The sequence below is a fragment of the Schistocerca serialis genome, chromosome 4, assembly GCF_023864345.2.
Source record: "Schistocerca serialis cubense isolate TAMUIC-IGC-003099 chromosome 4, iqSchSeri2.2, whole genome shotgun sequence".
Lineage (NCBI taxonomy): Eukaryota > Metazoa > Arthropoda > Insecta > Orthoptera > Acrididae > Schistocerca > Schistocerca serialis.
Window position 1 is genome coordinate 17,352,622 of NC_064641.1, and position 17,668 is coordinate 17,370,289.

General features: G+C 41.1%; 1 protein-coding gene across 1 annotated transcript in view; it reads right to left on the reverse strand.

Moving 5' to 3' along the window:
* The window catches only part of LOC126473674 (beta-alanine transporter-like), a 56,844-nt gene extending 39,583 nt beyond the window's left edge, over positions 1 to 17,261 (reverse strand). Inside the window, exons 1-2 of the mRNA XM_050100909.1 lie at positions 17,220 to 17,261; positions 4,753 to 5,012 (exon numbers count right to left, since the gene is read on the reverse strand). Coding sequence (XP_049956866.1) covers positions 4,753 to 5,012; positions 17,220 to 17,261 — 302 coding nt within the window. The remainder of the gene's footprint in view (positions 1 to 4,752; positions 5,013 to 17,219) is intronic.
* Between the last annotated feature and the right edge of the window lie 407 nt (positions 17,262 to 17,668).

Consider the following 17,668-nt stretch of genomic DNA (forward strand, 5'->3'; position numbering starts at 1 on the left):
CAGCATGTTCTCCAGACATGAACCCTATCGGACATGCCTGGGATACATTGAAAACGGCTGTTTATGGACGACGTGATCCACCAACCACTCTGAGGGATCTACGCCGCATCGCCGTTGAAGACTGGGACAATCTGGACCAACAGTGCCTTGATGAACTTGTGGATAGTATGCCACGACGAATACAAGCATGCGTCAATGCAAGAGGGCGTGCTATTGGGTATTAGAGGTATCTGTGTGTACAGCAATCTGGACCACCACCTCTGAAGGTCTCGCTGTATGGTAGTACAATATGCAATGTGTGGTTTTAATGAGCAATAAAAAGGGCAGACATCATGTTTATGTTGATCTCTATTACAATTTTCTGTACGGGTTGTGGAACTCTCGGAACCGAGGTGATGCAAAACTTTTTTTGATGTGTGTAATTCGACAAATTTAGATACTTTGACACATACAGACAATAAGAAATCATAATATAAGTTTAACACAAAATAGTTTTATTGACATTTTTCTTGGGTTCTTTGCGCATTTATAGCAGATCACCGAAATGTCTGACTCATGATATCTTAAAATAGAAAAAATATTATTAGAAATATTTTACTTGCAATGTTTCCGGGTTTTCTTTTCAGCCAATTTTTGTCATTGCAGTAACACTTTGGGCGTAGTTGTACAGGCGTGAAGTGTTGTTTTTCCTGAGACAAGGCGTCAAAAAGTTTTGTTGGCGAACAAATGCTGGCTATAAACATTATTTTGTGACCTCAGAACCCTTGCGGTGACCCTAGAGTTTTTTTCCATATGTTAACTACGTGAGTTAAAGCTACATTTATGCCTCACAAGAGATATTACCTCCATATTTTACAAGCGCAAGTACGGTAACTTTGAATCTCTGGATCTTGCTAATGGTTGTGATACTGAAGAAAACTGCAAGGTTCCTGAATAACATCATCTTAAAAACATATGATAAAAATTTCGACTATTTGCCGTTAATAGAAATTATGGAAGTCGATATCGCCACAATTGGTGCTTTTGACACCCGAAAATCTTTTTTTTTTCTTCTTTTAGGTTTTCCCAGGAATTGCCCATGAACAAATGGTGCTTTCTAAGCCTCTTAAGGTCCACCCTAGACCACACCTAATGTTATAAGAACCAACCGATATTTCCAGAATGAGATTTTCACTCTGCGGCGGAGTGTGCGCTGATATGAAACTTCCTGGCAGATTAAAACTGTGTGCCCGACCGAGACTCGAACTCGGGACCTTTGCCTTTCGCGGGCAAGTGCTCTACCATCTGAGCTACCGAAGCACGACTCACGCCCGGTACTCACAGCTTTACTCCTGCCAGTTTCAACCAACCGATATGTTCAGTTTTCCTGGGCTGGAGGAAATGTGTATTGTTTAAATTTTGACTCTGTACTGTAGAATAGTCTTACATGCAGCAGAAATTCTTAACCTAGTAAGAACAGGAGTACGTAAGAGACTCGAACGCGTGGAACGAAAAATTCTCAGGAGGACAGTGCGACCTCGAAGAACACAAGGTAGTCAATTTGGAAGACGAGAGAACCAGGAACTATACACCAAGGTAGAGAGAATCTCGGACATCAGCAGCGAAAGGAGGAGTCTGATCTTTGGACACATCCTCAGAATGGACGATGGGAGGTTAACACAGCAAATAATACTGTTTCTGGTGGACAAGAGAACCGAAATACACTGGGTCCAAGAGGTGCAAAGGCGTCTAGAAGAAATAGGAATACAGGAAACAGGTAACACAAAAGAATAGTTTTTTAATAAAAAATCTAGGCTTTCACAGGTTTCGAAGACGGAACTAGACCCACAGCAAAGTCAGAAGAGCGAAGAAGGTTGCAAAGCACGAGAATGAAAGAATATTGGACAATGAGAAAGGCCAGAAGAAAAGAAACTGACGCGAATTAACGTTGTCCTCAAATGGCCAAACCGGAAAGAAAAACAAGAAGCGACAGCATGCCCGTTATTCCGAAAGTATACAAATGGTCTCTAGGTCTAAGGTTATCCAGAACACTTGACCCCTTGTCTCTGTGACCAACAGAACCCGAGAAATTACTCTCCGAAAAATGCCAGCTGTCATGCACGCACTTATTTGCACCTTTTGTGTGAACAGTGCAGCCTACGTTGCACTGGTGGAACAAATGTGAGTCTTTACCAGATGTTTGTGGTTCTGGCCGTGTGTATGCTCCCCCAACCCGCAGCTAATTAGTAAATAAACAATTCAGATCAATGTTTAGCTGGTGATTGGAACAAAAAGAGAACAAGAGCAGACAGGAGATAGGTACGTGAGGTCTAGGCGCTCAGTCATAGAATATTGTGGCCATGTGCATGTGCTACGTAACGAGGTGTATAGTCGTATGAGGGATTGTCTGTGTTTGTTTAACTCCACCAACCCTCGCACGCAACCCACCCCCCACCCCTGTCACAGGCCGCTTACAAAATGCTTCAAGATAAAAGCCAACTATACCTCTACATCCTATTTACTAAGTTTCAAGAACTATTATTAACCGACAATCCAAGGAATGTACCATACCTCCTATGTATGTTGTACTTTGAAGACAAAAGAAGACTGGTTACAGCGAGCACAGAGACAACTAAGCAATCACTTTCCCGTGAATGGAAAACGAAAACATCTTAACATGTTGTACAACCGTGCGCTTCACAGTGGTTTGCAGAGTATGTATGGAAATATAGATTCTGCGCAGCTGTTTTCTTACTGAGAGATTCTTGGTAAAGATAAGCAACAATAAGGAGCACTTTACACAGCGTATTCGGTGTAAAAGCTAATAGGAATTTGTGACTAACAATAACAACAGTCAACATTCAATAACCATTCGAGTTATCAAAAAAATTATAACAATTAAAAAGTCAAGAACGATGAGGTGTTTCCAGAAGCCGCATAGCAGTATGAAAAGTGCTTTATTCGCAGCTACCGGTTTCACGTCAGTATAGACACATTTCAAGTTCATCTGCGAAGAATACAAATCACTGAGCGAAATTTTGAAAGGGTAGGAATAAATCACCTTGATACAGATCTGTGGTTTTTGTAAATACCCCACCATTCTTTACTTCTTAGTTGTTATAATTTTTGTGATAATTTGAATGGTTATTGAGTGTTGAGTATTGTTATTATTATCCACAATGACTCTGAGCTATAGTCACCTTCCGCATAAAGTTGTTTGTAATAGAAATTTTTCTGGAGCAGTCTTCGTAACGAATGGTCTAAACTGCTTTTCAGTACTGGTAGTGCTTATTTTTGTGCGTACGATGGTCAGACAACATTACATTAGAAGTGTCCTTACGGCTGAACTCATTTTTAAATTTGCAGATTAATGTTCCCACTTTCTGTCTGCTGTTTTCATTTTTAGGCACTAGACGGTTGTGTGAAGAACTAGGCGAAAGATCCGTATCCAAACCTTCCTTTTACAGTGTGTCATTGAACCGTAACTTCTCTGGATTTTCTGAGAGATTTTTCTCCAAGATCTGACTCTGAAAGTAGTTGCACCCTTTGCACATATCCCGCGTTTCAAGCAAGCAAGCTGCGCCATCAGTATATTACTTTTTAATATTGAAAGTGCAACGTTTTCTGTTTACGCTACATATTCCGAATGATAACGTTAAACCAGGACTTTATGCCGTACGCACACCTATAATAAGCTGTACTTACTGTGTTTCACCTTCCATGGAATCAATAGTCAACTGTAATAGATGAAAGCCAAAATATGAATGACAATATACACAACGGTGGTGTAATATCCTACAACATTCATTACTTATTTCTCAAACCGGTTTTCGGCTGTTACGTGATCATCAGGTGCAAAGTTAAAGCATGTGATACAGTGAAATTTTGTTGGATCAAATACTTTAAACTGGTGCATCTACAGATTATCTCCATTTCCGAAGTTAGGTTTAGGAATAAAACATCAGGGATTATTTCAGTGTAAATGCGATGTACGACTATTTAACCAAGGTAAAACATGTTACACATTAGCTGTATACAAAGTACAACAGTTGTTCATAGAAGAAAATAAATTCAACAGCAAAATTCGTTTACATATTCCAAAGATGTGGCTGAAAAAAATAATTTTGTCTTTAATAGCTCCTACATTACAAACAGATAAGTTGTAGTAGAGAAATTAAGCAGATGAGCCAGCCATCTGTGATTGTACAAAGTATTTTTTCGCACAACATAAGAAATCGTAATAACTGAAATAGAGGAAAATGGGGCGCGTGAGTAAGGGGTGGAATTTACCACGTGGCCTGGATGGGGTTATGAGGAACACCTGCAGTTAGTAGCGGTGAGTAAGGGAGCTGCGCCTGGTCATTCAGTACTAAGCTTGGTGTGATGGACATATGTTCATTAATTTAATTTACTCGAAAAATGTTTGTCTTCCTCCTTTATTTTATCTCAGTTAAATAATCTTATACCGCATTTACACTGAAACCGTCCCTCTTGTTTTACTCTTAAACTTAAGGTTAACATTTTTCATCTCTGGAAATTGAGATACTCTGCAGATATTCTAGTTTAAAATGTCCAATAAAACTTCACTGCACCACATACCTTTGTACCTGATGATTTCATAAAAGGCAAAAAACGATTTGTGAAATAAATAATAAATACTATATAATATTACACAAGTATCGCGTGTGTTTTCATCCATAAAGTATTAAAGATTCTAACAAGAACCGATGGAACATTTGATCGATGAAAGCTAAAGTATTTCCCACTACAAACCTCGGTATGGTGAGGTTCTTCCACTGCTCAACTGAGAGGTTGGAAAGCTCCCTGCCAGGGACGTAGCACCAGTGATCAGGAGTCTGCATAGCCAGGTAGAACATGTTGACGCTCATCAGGTCGAAGCATGAGGCAAAGCAAACGAAGACGATGTTCAGCCTCGTCTGGAACTTCCCCCTGGACCCAATGGCGTCCAGGACCTCCTCGAATGCTGGAGAAGCCTTTGTTTTTGTACTGCATTCTGGGATTCCAGCCTTCTCCTGAAAATGAACAACGAAACAGCGGTGTTACTATCGCCATCACTGACAGGGAACGGTAATGAGTCCCCAGCAAGACAGGCAGACATTTATTTTTTGTTTGTGCCTACAAAAGTTATTTACCTGCAGCATCAGGCAGCGAGTGCCGTAGTCTGCTGGTAGAGCATGTGGGCAATATTTTTTTCTGTCTGTAGAGTTATCTGGTCCTGTTTTCAATTACCACAACAGCAAAAATTAGCAGTCTCATTGACCCAAATTTATTTCGACAATATTTCGATTAGTTTTTATGTTTGTGTATAATCGCTCAGTCCATTTCATTGCTGTTTTCTCTTACAGTTCTTCGTTGTTGAATTCAGTTCCTATGCACATGCGATTCACTTGTGTCTGTATTTGTTTGAGGTATTACTAGTACATCCAGTATTCATGGTATGTGAGTTCAGCATTATGTCGTTACTATTTCGAGATTAACAACGACTGTGCAGCAATACACTCTAAGACCAAAAAAAGAAAAGAAAATAAAGAAATGACGCACCACAGAGAAATTATCCAAATGGGACGGAAATTTGTAGGTATGGTGTACATGTGCAGACTGCAAGCAAACAGGTCGTGAGAATTTCAGAGAAACTGGATGCTTAATTCGAGAGAATGAGCTTCACAAATAGAAAAAGTCAATAACACATTGGTCCATCTCTGGCCCTCATGGACACAGTCATTAAGTTGATACATAAGTTCATAGCATTATTCTGTAAGTTTAATGAACACAACAGATACACATAATGGAGACTTCAGTCATCAATAATAAATTCTCCTTCACCATTTACAATAGTCTCTCAATGCTGGAATAAGTTTTAGCATATTGAAATGAAGCCTCATTAGTGAACAGTACATTTGAGTAGTAGAGCAAAGCAGCCATTAGCGCATTTTGTTAGTGCAGGTTGCCTACCTCAGAGGCAGGTATGCACTCAGGGGCAAACCTATTGTTCTCCTTTGATTGACAGGTCCTTAACCTATTGTTCTACTAGGAGGATCCTTCCTTTTGATTGACAGACACTTAACCTATTGTGCACCTGCCCCCTCTAACTCCCATCCCCACTCAGGAAACCTCACCCCTCGCTGCTACAGGTACACTTTCAGGTCTGAGTTATTCGATAGCCCGTCTCACTCTTATCAATTTGATTGACTACTTAATTAAACTAATCAATTAATTAACTTTCCCCCCTCTGGTAAGCCCCCTCCCCTCCCAACATCCCTCCCAGAAATTGGCAGGAAAAGAGACTCAATTGATCGGTCATTTGGAGGGAATTCGGTTCCAGCGTGTGGAATATTGTTTAAACACTTTAGAAAATGTATGGAATATTATTTAATTATTTATGGCGGTGTATGGAATACAGTTAATTTATTTAGCGCAAGAATTTGTCCAGAAATCGATTGCTGTGTATGGAATATATGGAAATTGGTGGAGAGGAAGGATCTCATAACAGGAAATTCAAGGGTATAAAAACATTAAGTTTGTGGGGGTTGGATTCCTCCTGCTCATCATTCTCTGATGTTTGGTAACGTGTAGGTCTTGTAAGAAGTGATTACATGGGGCAAACATGTTGCATAACCTAATGTTCAGCACTGTAGACTGGGTGTTTTAACCTAAAGTTCGGCCCTTTGTCGGCACTTAACCTATAGTTCTGTTAAGTGGTTTTCTATGTCACCCTCATTTCCTTAAACTATTGGACCACCTTTGATACCAAATTAAGCAATTAATTATGTTCTCCCATCATTTTCTGGTACATTTTTCGAATTTAACATGCTTTTGAACGTCATCTCTGGCGGATTCTTCTTTGTCACCCACCCCTTTAAACTATTGTACTGCATTGTACATAAAACTTATTCAAATTAATGTAGTGTTTTGCAATTAACCTGCTGTTGTGCTCCATGCGACCCACTCACACACACCCTCTCTCTAACTATTGCACTGCTAACACCATGTTGATATATAAAATTTATGCAAATTAATAAAATCGATATTCTTCTCATGTATGGGGTAGTTTTTTTTTAATTCATGGAATCCTATTGGTCGGTAAATTCGATGGAATATAGTTTAAACAAAAGATGGCTAATGAAAAACACTTCCTACCACCCAATGCCCGATTATGAGGTCAGGGTGCACCGGCAGCCCTGCAAAGTGATGACACGGCCATCAACTGCCAAGCCACTCACCGATGTCCATTCAGGTCCCACAAGCACGAGGCAGCAGCATCTCTTTCATACATGAGACCCAAGAAATACCTGTCGAAACACATGTCCACCTAGGCACCGTTGCTGGTGCAATGACACACAGCTGCACTGTGAGTCCAGTGCCGAGAGAGATGTTGCAATGCTTCTCAGGATAGGACAGGGTATGCTCTTCCTATCAACCCTAATGGGACAGCCCACCCGTCACTGAATTCAGTCGCCAAACTGCTGCTGCTGCCAGTGTGGGAGCACCGTTCACCATTGTTTTCCGGAGACGAGACTTTCAGCGGCAAAATAACTATTTTGTACACATCGCCATATTGCACAGGCAGTTAAACCCCACAAAAGTTGTCTACAGATCATCAAATACATACAAGACTCACAAGAATATTGGGAACCAGGAATATATTTACCGGTGTAACTACAATTAAATATTACGATTGCTGCTGCAGTCTGACACCAATCGATGAACAGGTAATGTATCCTCTTGATGGCTGTGGTTCTGGAATGAATCTGAGTATCTATAGCGCACATAATTTACCTCATAAAAATCTATCTCATACCCTCACAGTTATCAATGTGCTACCTCTACATCCCTCACGATAGGACACACACTCATTTTCTCTGGTCATGCCGCAACATAAGCCACAGTAACATTACACTGCAATATATACACATTTCACACAAACAGTGCAGTTATCTTTTATATCTGTACAGTGCCCGAAAAGTTATGGTATGCCTAAACTCGCACCAGCCTAAAGAATGTCTCTACACACTGTAAAACTTTCAGACATGTAGAATAAAAGATGGATTTTTAAAAAAATAGTGTGCATTTCTTTTGGAGTGACCCTCGTAGTACAGCTGCCAAACCTAGCGTAAATTCACCATATTTGGGATCGGGACGCGTAGTATATAGCACTGTACTCGACTGCATCTAGTCGCCTCCACCCACATATTTCGCATTTGCAATGCGTTTGCCCTGTTTTCTGTATGTCTGTGGATCACCTCTCACCATGTACAATGCAGTGGCCGGCGGCCTTAACTTAACGACCCAGAGCAGTGGCGTTTGCGTAGCATCGTCAGTGCTAACAGACAAAGAAACAAGCCGTGAAAGTACCGCAGAAGTGAATGTGGTACGTAGGACGAAAGTATCTGTTAATACAGTGCGGCGAAATATCGGTTGGACCCTGGACGACTGGAAAATCATGGCCTGGTCAGATGAGTCCAGATTTGAGTTGGTAGGGTTCGAGAGTGCTACAGACCAAGCCATGGACCAAGTTGTTAATAAGACACTGTGCAAGCTGGTGATGACTCCATACTGCTTCATGATGAATTGCCTATAAAATTGAGCTACTCGCTATGAGTTTGGTTTTGGTGCACAGTGATCATGCATCGCTCCTTGCAAAATGTAGCTAAGATATTGAATAATTCTTTAAATTTGGAAGAGGATCTATATCTATTTACAGTCCTCAGAAAATGGTTTATAGGTAGTACAGTGAGAACTGCTTGCACAAGCAAATGATAAAGACAGAATAAAATATTCGTAACATCCATCGTATTTCGTGAACGATTTGAAACATCAAAACTAGATGTTAGAAAATGATAGCATGCTAAGAGGACAGTATGTTTCCATGTTTTTAATATTCGAATCTTTCTGACATACCACGATATGCAAGTAACTATGGATTTTTTCACTGGAATAATGTAATTTTTTTGAGGTCGTCGATAGCTGATGAATCAATAGCTTTATTTGTTGAAACAGCTGTCGGTTTGGGCAATGCCTCTCTTCCCACATGATACTGGTTTATAAAACGTATTGCTGCAAAAGAGAGAACTCATTTTATTAAGATCAAAGCACAAGGGCACAGAACATTTGGCTTATACAACTTTACAACTGGCCTATTACTCAGATCAGTGATCTCACGATGTTTAACGTAGAGCGTTTTCCGCTTCGACTAGCGAACTGTCCATCCCTCCCTCAGACACACAGCAACCATTAACAGCGAGCTCCGTCATCATTGCCTGCCTTGATGCATCTTTCCCCACTTTGAGCTTCCAGTTGTACGCATCTGTCGTTCCACATGTTCCTAGGCTCACAATGCAGAGACAGATCACAATATAATGTACCTGTCTTAGTGTGGAACTGCTATTTTTCTCCGCTGCTTCTTCTTCAAGTGAACATTGTAGCGATTCTTTTTGGTTAATAGTGATAAATCAACCAGCCTGGGAAGGAGACTTCTGTTGACAAAATGAAAGTGGTTTCAAATATAGCGATTGTGCTACGTTATATGTGAATAGGTAGTAGGAGGCAAATACTGAGTTTGAATACTTCTGACAAACATTCGTTTTCACACAACACGTGTCAACCTTCAGTCGCCATGGCTTTAGTGCTAATTATATGTGCATTAACCTTTCTTTTTCAGTTATTATTGTAGTTGTCCATAGGACTGGCGACCGTAATTTTCCCCAAATCCCAAATATCTAATTAACGCCAATTAATTGTTAACGTAACGACCGCACATTTACTTTCTTTATTAACTTTACCCTTTTTCAAAATTAATTTCCACCAATTTCATTTGCATTTTTCCTTTCATTTAGATGTAACCCTTTCCTCCCTCTTTACCGACAGATTAACTTCAGTGATGATTGCTTTTCCCAGATTTCCATTAGGTACATGCGGTTTAATTTTTCACTGTCATTAAGGTCGATAAGTGAGGGGGAGGTTACAACTTCCGTGGGTGTCTGTCGGACAATGCACAGACACCGTTCATAATGACAACTCCAAAAAAGCAATAGTGCGTAACGCACCAAGTTTCTACGAGATGACATTCGTTGCAGTAAGGCACGCAGCCTTCTAGTACGGTAGATGCAGGGTCGTTTTTTTTTTTTTTTTCGCTTTGCTCACAGCACAGCTGACACTGCTTGCCGTGAGAACTGCATAGCATAACATTCAGTCGATATGAAGGTTCTTACCCTCTACGAATCTAAGTAATCCACATTAGTTATTATCCGATTTTGTTCAAATTTGGTACACAGCCCTTTGTTATTAATGGAATGGTGCTGTCAAAATTTCAGATTTTTATTTATTATACTTGTTATTTACAACTATTATTGTAGTTATTACTTATTATAGTTCTGAATTACCTTAAAGTCCTCAAGCCTACATTTGTTTCTTAAAACCAAGTTAGGAACAATAACAGATTTGAAGCCATTCCAAAGTTAGCAGTGCATAAAAATCAATTAATTAGGATTTTTTTAAACTTTAGTCACTATGCATTACGTAATACCAAAATAGGTCAAAGTTATTATTTGATTATATTTTTCCGTGTGAATGCGTGAGAACGATTGAGAGAGTGTATGTGGGACATACATTACAATTTAATATTTCATATTACAAGAAACCCTGTAATAACGAACCGTGGGAAAGTTATGTTGGAACCACGATTCAGGTGGTGTATGTCGGTGTGCTCTTGCTTTTGTATAAAAGTAACCAGATTGGAAGCTAGAGGCCTAATAAGTTTATTTATCAATTTGAAGAATATTTCGCAGTTCGTTTATTTTGATTAAACAAAATACAAGAATTTGAAGTTTTGCTGACATTAATTACTATCGAATTAGTGATTGGATAAGGCAAGATTTGCCGCGATAATGATCTGGAAGGAACGTTCTGATTGGTCGTTTAGATCAACAGCCGATCACAATTACTCTGTTCCCACGCGAAAAGAGGAGTGTGCAGAGAGGAGAGTAGCTCGAGAGAGAGTCGCTTGCTAGACGGTCTGTGGATAACACGATGTCAGATTGCTTCGTAAAAATACTCTGTAATATGAGGAAATAGCGATCTAATTTCGGTTCGAACATATCGTGGCTGAAGCGACTGGAGTTACGAACAATTCGATGAAGGTTTGGTGTTTCTAAATTAAATAGTTTGAGAGGTATGAGCGTGAGAGCTTTCTGGTCGTAGTAACAGCTCCGCGTGGCGTGTTTCGTGCTGTGCACGGAATATTTTGGCGAGCAACTCTTACGAGGAAGACCACTGAAACGATCGAATGTTTAACTCGCCAATAGTTGTGGGCCTGTGACTGGTAGAACGTGATAATTAGTCGGGTCGGACTTACTAAAATTATGGCTGCTTTTCTAGTGAATATTATATACGAGGGCAGTTCAATAAGTAATGCAACACATTTTTTTTCTCGGCCAATTTTGGTTGAAAAAACCGGAAATTTCTTGTGGAATATTTTCAAGCATTCCCGCTTCGTCTCGTATAGTTTCATTGACTTCCGACAGGTGGCAGCGCTGTACGGAGCTGTTAAAATGGCGTCTGTAACGGATGTGCGTTGCAAATAATGGGCAGTGAACGAGTTTCTTTTGGCGGAAAACCAGGGCATCTCAGATACTCATAGGCGCTTGCAGAATGTCTACGGTGATCTGGCAGTGGACAAAAGCATGGTGAGTCGTTGGGCAAAGCGTGTGTCATCATCGCCGCAAGGTCAAGCAAGACTGTCTGATCTCCCGCGTGCGGGCCGGCCGTGCACAGCTGTGACTCCTGCAATGGCGGAGCGTGCGAACACACTCGTTCCAGATGATCGACGGATCACCATCAAACAACTCAGTGCTCAACTTGACATCTCTGTTGGTTGTGCTGTCACAATTGTTCACCAGTTGGGATATTCAAAGGTTTGTTCCCGCTGGGTCCCTCGTTGTCTAACCGAACACCATAAAGAGCAAAGGAGAGCCATCTGTGCGGAATTGCTTGCTCGTCATGTGGCTGAGGGTGACAATTTCTTGTCAAAGATTGTTACAGGCGATGAAACATGGGTTCATCACTTCGAACCTGAAACAAAACGGCAATCAATGGAGTGGCGCCACACCCACTCCCCTACCAAGAAAAAGTTTAAAGCCATACCCTCAGCCGGTAAAGTCATGGTTACAGTCTTCTGGGACGCTGAAGGGGTTATTCTGTTCGATGTCCTTCCCCATCGTCAAACGATCAACTCTGAAGTGTATTGTGCTACTCTTCAGAAATTGAAGAAACGACTTCAGCGTGTTCGTAGGCACAAAAATCTGAACGAACTTCTCCTTCTTCATGACAACGCAAGACCTCACACAAGTCTTCGCACCCGAGAGGAGCTCACAAAACTTCAGTGGACTGTTCTTCCTCATGCACCCTACAGCCCCGATCTCGCACCGTCGGATTTCCATATGTTTGGCCCAATGAAGGACGCAATCCGTGGGAGGCACTACGCGGATGATGAAGAAGTTATTGATGCAGTACGACGTTGGCTCCGACATCGACCAGTGGAATGGTACCGTGCAGGCATACAGGCCCTCATTTCAAGGTGGCGTAAAGCCGTAGCATTGAATGGAGATTACGTTGAAAAATAGTGTTGTGTAGCTAAAAGATTGGGGAATAACCTGGTGTATTTAAATGCTGAATAAAACAACCCCTGTTTCAGAAAAAAAATGTGTTGCATTACTTATTGAACTGCCCTCGTATTATACAGACAGTGAACTGTGAATGATAACGTTTTACCATATTAAATACAGACTTGATAGCCATTTCATGTGTTTCAGTATGAATAAAATGCAGAGTTAATCTAATTTCAAACGCGTTTCTGCAAGTAGACTGAAGATCCCGAACGCCCGATTTTTTATATCATGAACTTGCAGGAACTGACTTTCAGCAAGGGTTACGAGGCCTCTGTGTGGTACGTATTAGGTGGTGGTTTCATCAGCGGTGCTTTACACTGCCCAACACCTATATGATGCTACAGAGTGAAGGGACATGGGCAACAATATGGTCGAGGTAGGTGGACTGGACGATAGCGATAACAAAAACGCAGACAACCGACCCCGTCACGCCGCAAGTGCTAGTATGCGCTGATGGTGTATTACTTGACGAACAATATGCAGTAAATCTGTCAGCCTTAGCGTACACAAAGATATGATGTGAACTGATTTCAAGTGGGCTGCAAAAACATCAACAAAAGCGTAATAACGAGCATTTAAAAACCATTACAGTACAATGGGGATCTCAATAAAAACATAAACCCACACATAAGCGATAGGTGCATCACTAACTGTACTGGAGAAAAACTGCATCAACTTACTGCTCTGTGGTCCTTTGCTTTCTATGCTTTGATTTTATAACATACCGCAAGAATTTAAATGCTCGAAGATAACCTCAATAGTACCTAAAACCTGGCAAATCAGCTGATTACCCTAAGAGTTATCGAATAATAGCCCTGCTAAGTCTGACCTGCAAGCAACTTGAACGACTAATCGATAACAGACCCAGTACTAGATTACTTGAGACAGTCCCGCTTGAACAAGCAGGCATCCGGCCAAAACGAAGTTGCATAAATCGAATTCTGTTACTCTACACCACCAACGAGCCAGGATTTCAAAGTAAAGTTAAAAACCGCAGCTGCACTCAATCACCTTTCGATGGGCAACAATACAGTCCGAAGAGAAGTGATATACTGTACAAGCTTCTTCGTGTAATTCCTTGCAAACCAACATCTCGACTAATCAACAATATGCTAAACGACCGAGTGTTACAAGTAGTCTTGGAATACAACATCAGATCTCCAAGCAAATCAAAAAAGATTTACCACACCATTTCTCTTCAGTTTGTGCAAAGCAGACATGCCAAAAACAAAATCAAGGAAGTTTGGTTACGCCAACGACTAAATACTTGCAACAAGGTGTAGCTACAACTAACAGTCAAAAGCAGTTCTAACGGAGATCTAGTTGTTCTGTGAAAGAACTTTCCCAAATGGTGACTCCAATCTAACGCCACCAAAACAGAGAATTCCTGCTTTCACCTAATTAATAAACTCACCAGAAGAAAACGCAACATACAATTTGAAAACACTACACTTGCAATACAACCCCTAAGCATCTTGGGGTAACCCCAGATAGACCGTTCTTTTTTGGAGATCATCTATCAAAAATACCCGAAATACTGAAAACGAGAAACAGCTTTATCCAAAAGATGTGTGTCACAACCTGGAGAGCATCGGCTTCCACCCTACGTTTCTCTGCTCTGAGTCCAGTTTTCCCAAGCGACGATTATTGTGCTCCAGTTTGGCTAAGTAGTCCATATGCATAAGAAACAGACGTCCAGCTAAATAACACCGTGAGAATGATTGCTAGTGTCATCAGTCAACGCCTACGGAATGTCTACCAGTACGCCGGCCGGGGTGGTCGAGCGGTTCTAGGCGCTACAGTCTGCAACCGCGCGACCGCTACCGTCGCAGGTTCGAATCCTGCCTCGGGCATGGCTGTGTGTGATGTCCTTAGGTTAGTTAGGTTTAAATAGTTCTAAGTCTAGGGGACTGATGACCTCAGAAGTTAAGTCCCATAGTGCTCAGAGCAATTTGAACCATTTTGTCTACCAGTACGAAACCACATTCCATCCCGTCAACTACGACGCACAAATGCTCTCACGAACGAGTACAAAAAGATCTGGAATAATAAAGATCTACCAATCCATGAAGATGCTGGTGACGCAAACCACAACTCATTTTGCTCTGGACGACTACCACCTAAAATAGAAAAGGTCGCTGGGAGAGATGAGTTGCACCTTACCAAAGTATGGACTCAAGAATGGACTAGATAAAAATATAATACTGTGCCGTGTATCATCCAAAAACAGAGATTTAACTTGCCACGCAAAACACGGTCAATCCGAAACAGAATTAGAATTTGACATGGGGGATGCGCATAGTTTGGACGACTGATTGCTGCTCTCCATAATTTGTAAAAAACACTTCAGCTCTCGACAAATATTTCGCAGTGAAGCGTTCTGCACATATTGTATGTACGCAAATTCCATTCACATCACTTATCGTTCTGAAAGTATTTGTATGGAGTGTAGCCATGTATGGAAGTGAAACGTGGACGATAAATAGTTTACACAAGAAGTGAATAGAAGCTTCAGAAATGTGGTGCTACAGAAGAATGCTGAAGATTAGATTGGTAGATCACATAACTAATGAGGAGGTATTGAATAAAATTGGGGAGAAGAGGAGTTTGTGGCACAACTTGACTAGAAGAAAGGATCGGTTGGTAGGACATGTTCTGAGGCATCAAGGGATCACCAATTTAGTATTGGAGGGCAGCATGGAGGGTAAAAATTGTAGAGGGAGACCAAGAGATGAATACACTAAGCAGATTCAGAAGGGAGTAGGCTGCATTAGATACTGGGAGATGAAGAAGCTTGCACAGGATAGAGTAGCATGGAGAGCTGCATCAAACCAGTCTCAGGACTGAAGACCACAACAACAACATCGTTGACATCAAGAATTACATGAGGAAGACTTTTAAACCGCTTGAACATTTGCAGTTGGATACGACAACAACTAGCAGGCTATGAGGATTTTATTTCACAGATAATTTTCTCTCATGAATCAACTTTTACGAATCGCAGTCAATTTAATCGGTATAATACTCGTTGTTGGCAAGTAAAGAATCCCCATTGGATAAAGCAAACTGAGCGTCATAAATGTGAAAGAAATTACACCAAAAAGGTGGACAAAGCAATTGCATTCCGGAGTCTTTTTTGCTATAAAACCGGTTTCTTATCGAAGATTTTAGAACGACAGCCTGGTCATACATAAAGCACACCAGAGGCAAGACACAATCAATACCTTCAATGTGCGATAACAAGGGTGAAGTCACTGATGACAGTGCCACTTAAGCAGAGTTATTAAACACGGTTTTCCGAAACTCCTTCACCAAAGAAGACGATGTAAATATTCCTGAATTCCAATCAAGAACAACTGTCATAGAAGTAGATATCCTCGGTGTAACAAAGCAGCTGAAATCACTTAATAAAGGCAAGGCCAGATTGTATACCAGTCAGGTTCCTCTCAGAGTATACTGATAAAATAGCTCCATATTTAGCAATTACATACAACCACTCGCTCACAGAAAGGTACGTACCTAAAGACTGGAAAATTGCTCAAGTCACACCAATACCCAAAAAGGGAACTACAGGCCTATATCACTAACGTCGATTTGCAGTAGGGTTTTAGAACATATATTGTATTCGAACATTATGAAGTACCGCGAAGAAAACGATTTATTGACATATAGTCAGGACGGATTCAGAAAATATCGTTCTTGCAAACACAACTAGCTCTCTATACTCATGAAGTAATAAGTGCTATCGACAGGGGATGTCAAATTGATTCCATATTTTTAGATTTCCAGAAGGCTTTCGACACCGTTCCTCACAAGCGTCTTCTAATCAAACTGCGTGCCTGCGGATTATCGCCTCAGTTGTGCGACTGGATTCGTGATTTCCTTTCAGAAAGGTCACAATTCGTAGTAATAGACGGAAAGTCAGGCGTTTTTCGTTGCGACGGGATTTTCTCATGAAATTTCAATCACCAGTTTTCTCCTCTGATTGCGAAAACATTCTGTTGGCACCCACCTACGTGGGGAGAAATGATCATCACGATAAAATAAGAGAAATCAGGGCTCCCACGGAATAATGGAAGCGCTCGTCTTTCCCGCGTGCTGTTCGAGAGTGGAACGGTAGAGAGACAGCATGAAGGTGGTTCATTGAACCCTCTGCCAGGCACTTTATTGTGAATAGCAGAGTAATCACGTGGATGTAGAAATATTAACATTCCTAAACAGTTTTTAACGCAATTTGATTTTTGTCGATTACAGCGCTATCTATAACGCACTGAAAAAAAATTACTGCAGAAGTTACGCATTTTTCCGAGAGAATCCGAATCCTCAATAGAAAGTAGGCCCCCTCCCTCTCCCGCGCCTTGGGGGTGGGGCAGGGGGTTGGAGTTTGGTGTCATTGGAGGTCCCTCTTCGAGACGAACAATTTTTCTTTTTTAATTTGATTTCTAGTTTTTCAAATAATACCAAAACAGTTTCAAATGCCTCGTCGTGTATAACTGTGTATATATATAATGCAGGGTGCGTTTGTTGTTTTGTAATTGGGCAGAAGTTTCACAGTACCTCTAGTGCTTGCAGTTCGCCGCTGCCGATGTCTTTCTCCATCCCTGCACAAAGACTTCTGTTGAAGAGGACAGCACGTTCGCTCACTGGGACAGTTTGTGACGCAGGAGACTGGAGTCCCATATCACAGCAACTGCTGTCATACTGGGTATCTGCTGACGTCACCTGGAGTAGGAAACCTTTTTCTTGTTTGCATTTGTGAGGAAATAACACAAGTGATAAAATTCATGTCTAATGGATGTATGAGTAACAAATGGACGAAGATGAGACGTATATAACTATCTGACAAGTCAAGAGGACGATAATTTATGAACACAAATGTTCTCATTTTGAGGTTGCTTATGCTATAACCACAGACGGCTGTGGGCACCCGAGAAGAACCAGACTTCTTCGATAGCCCACCATGTCCCGTTCGCGAAGAACATAAACAGATGACAGAGTGTAGAACA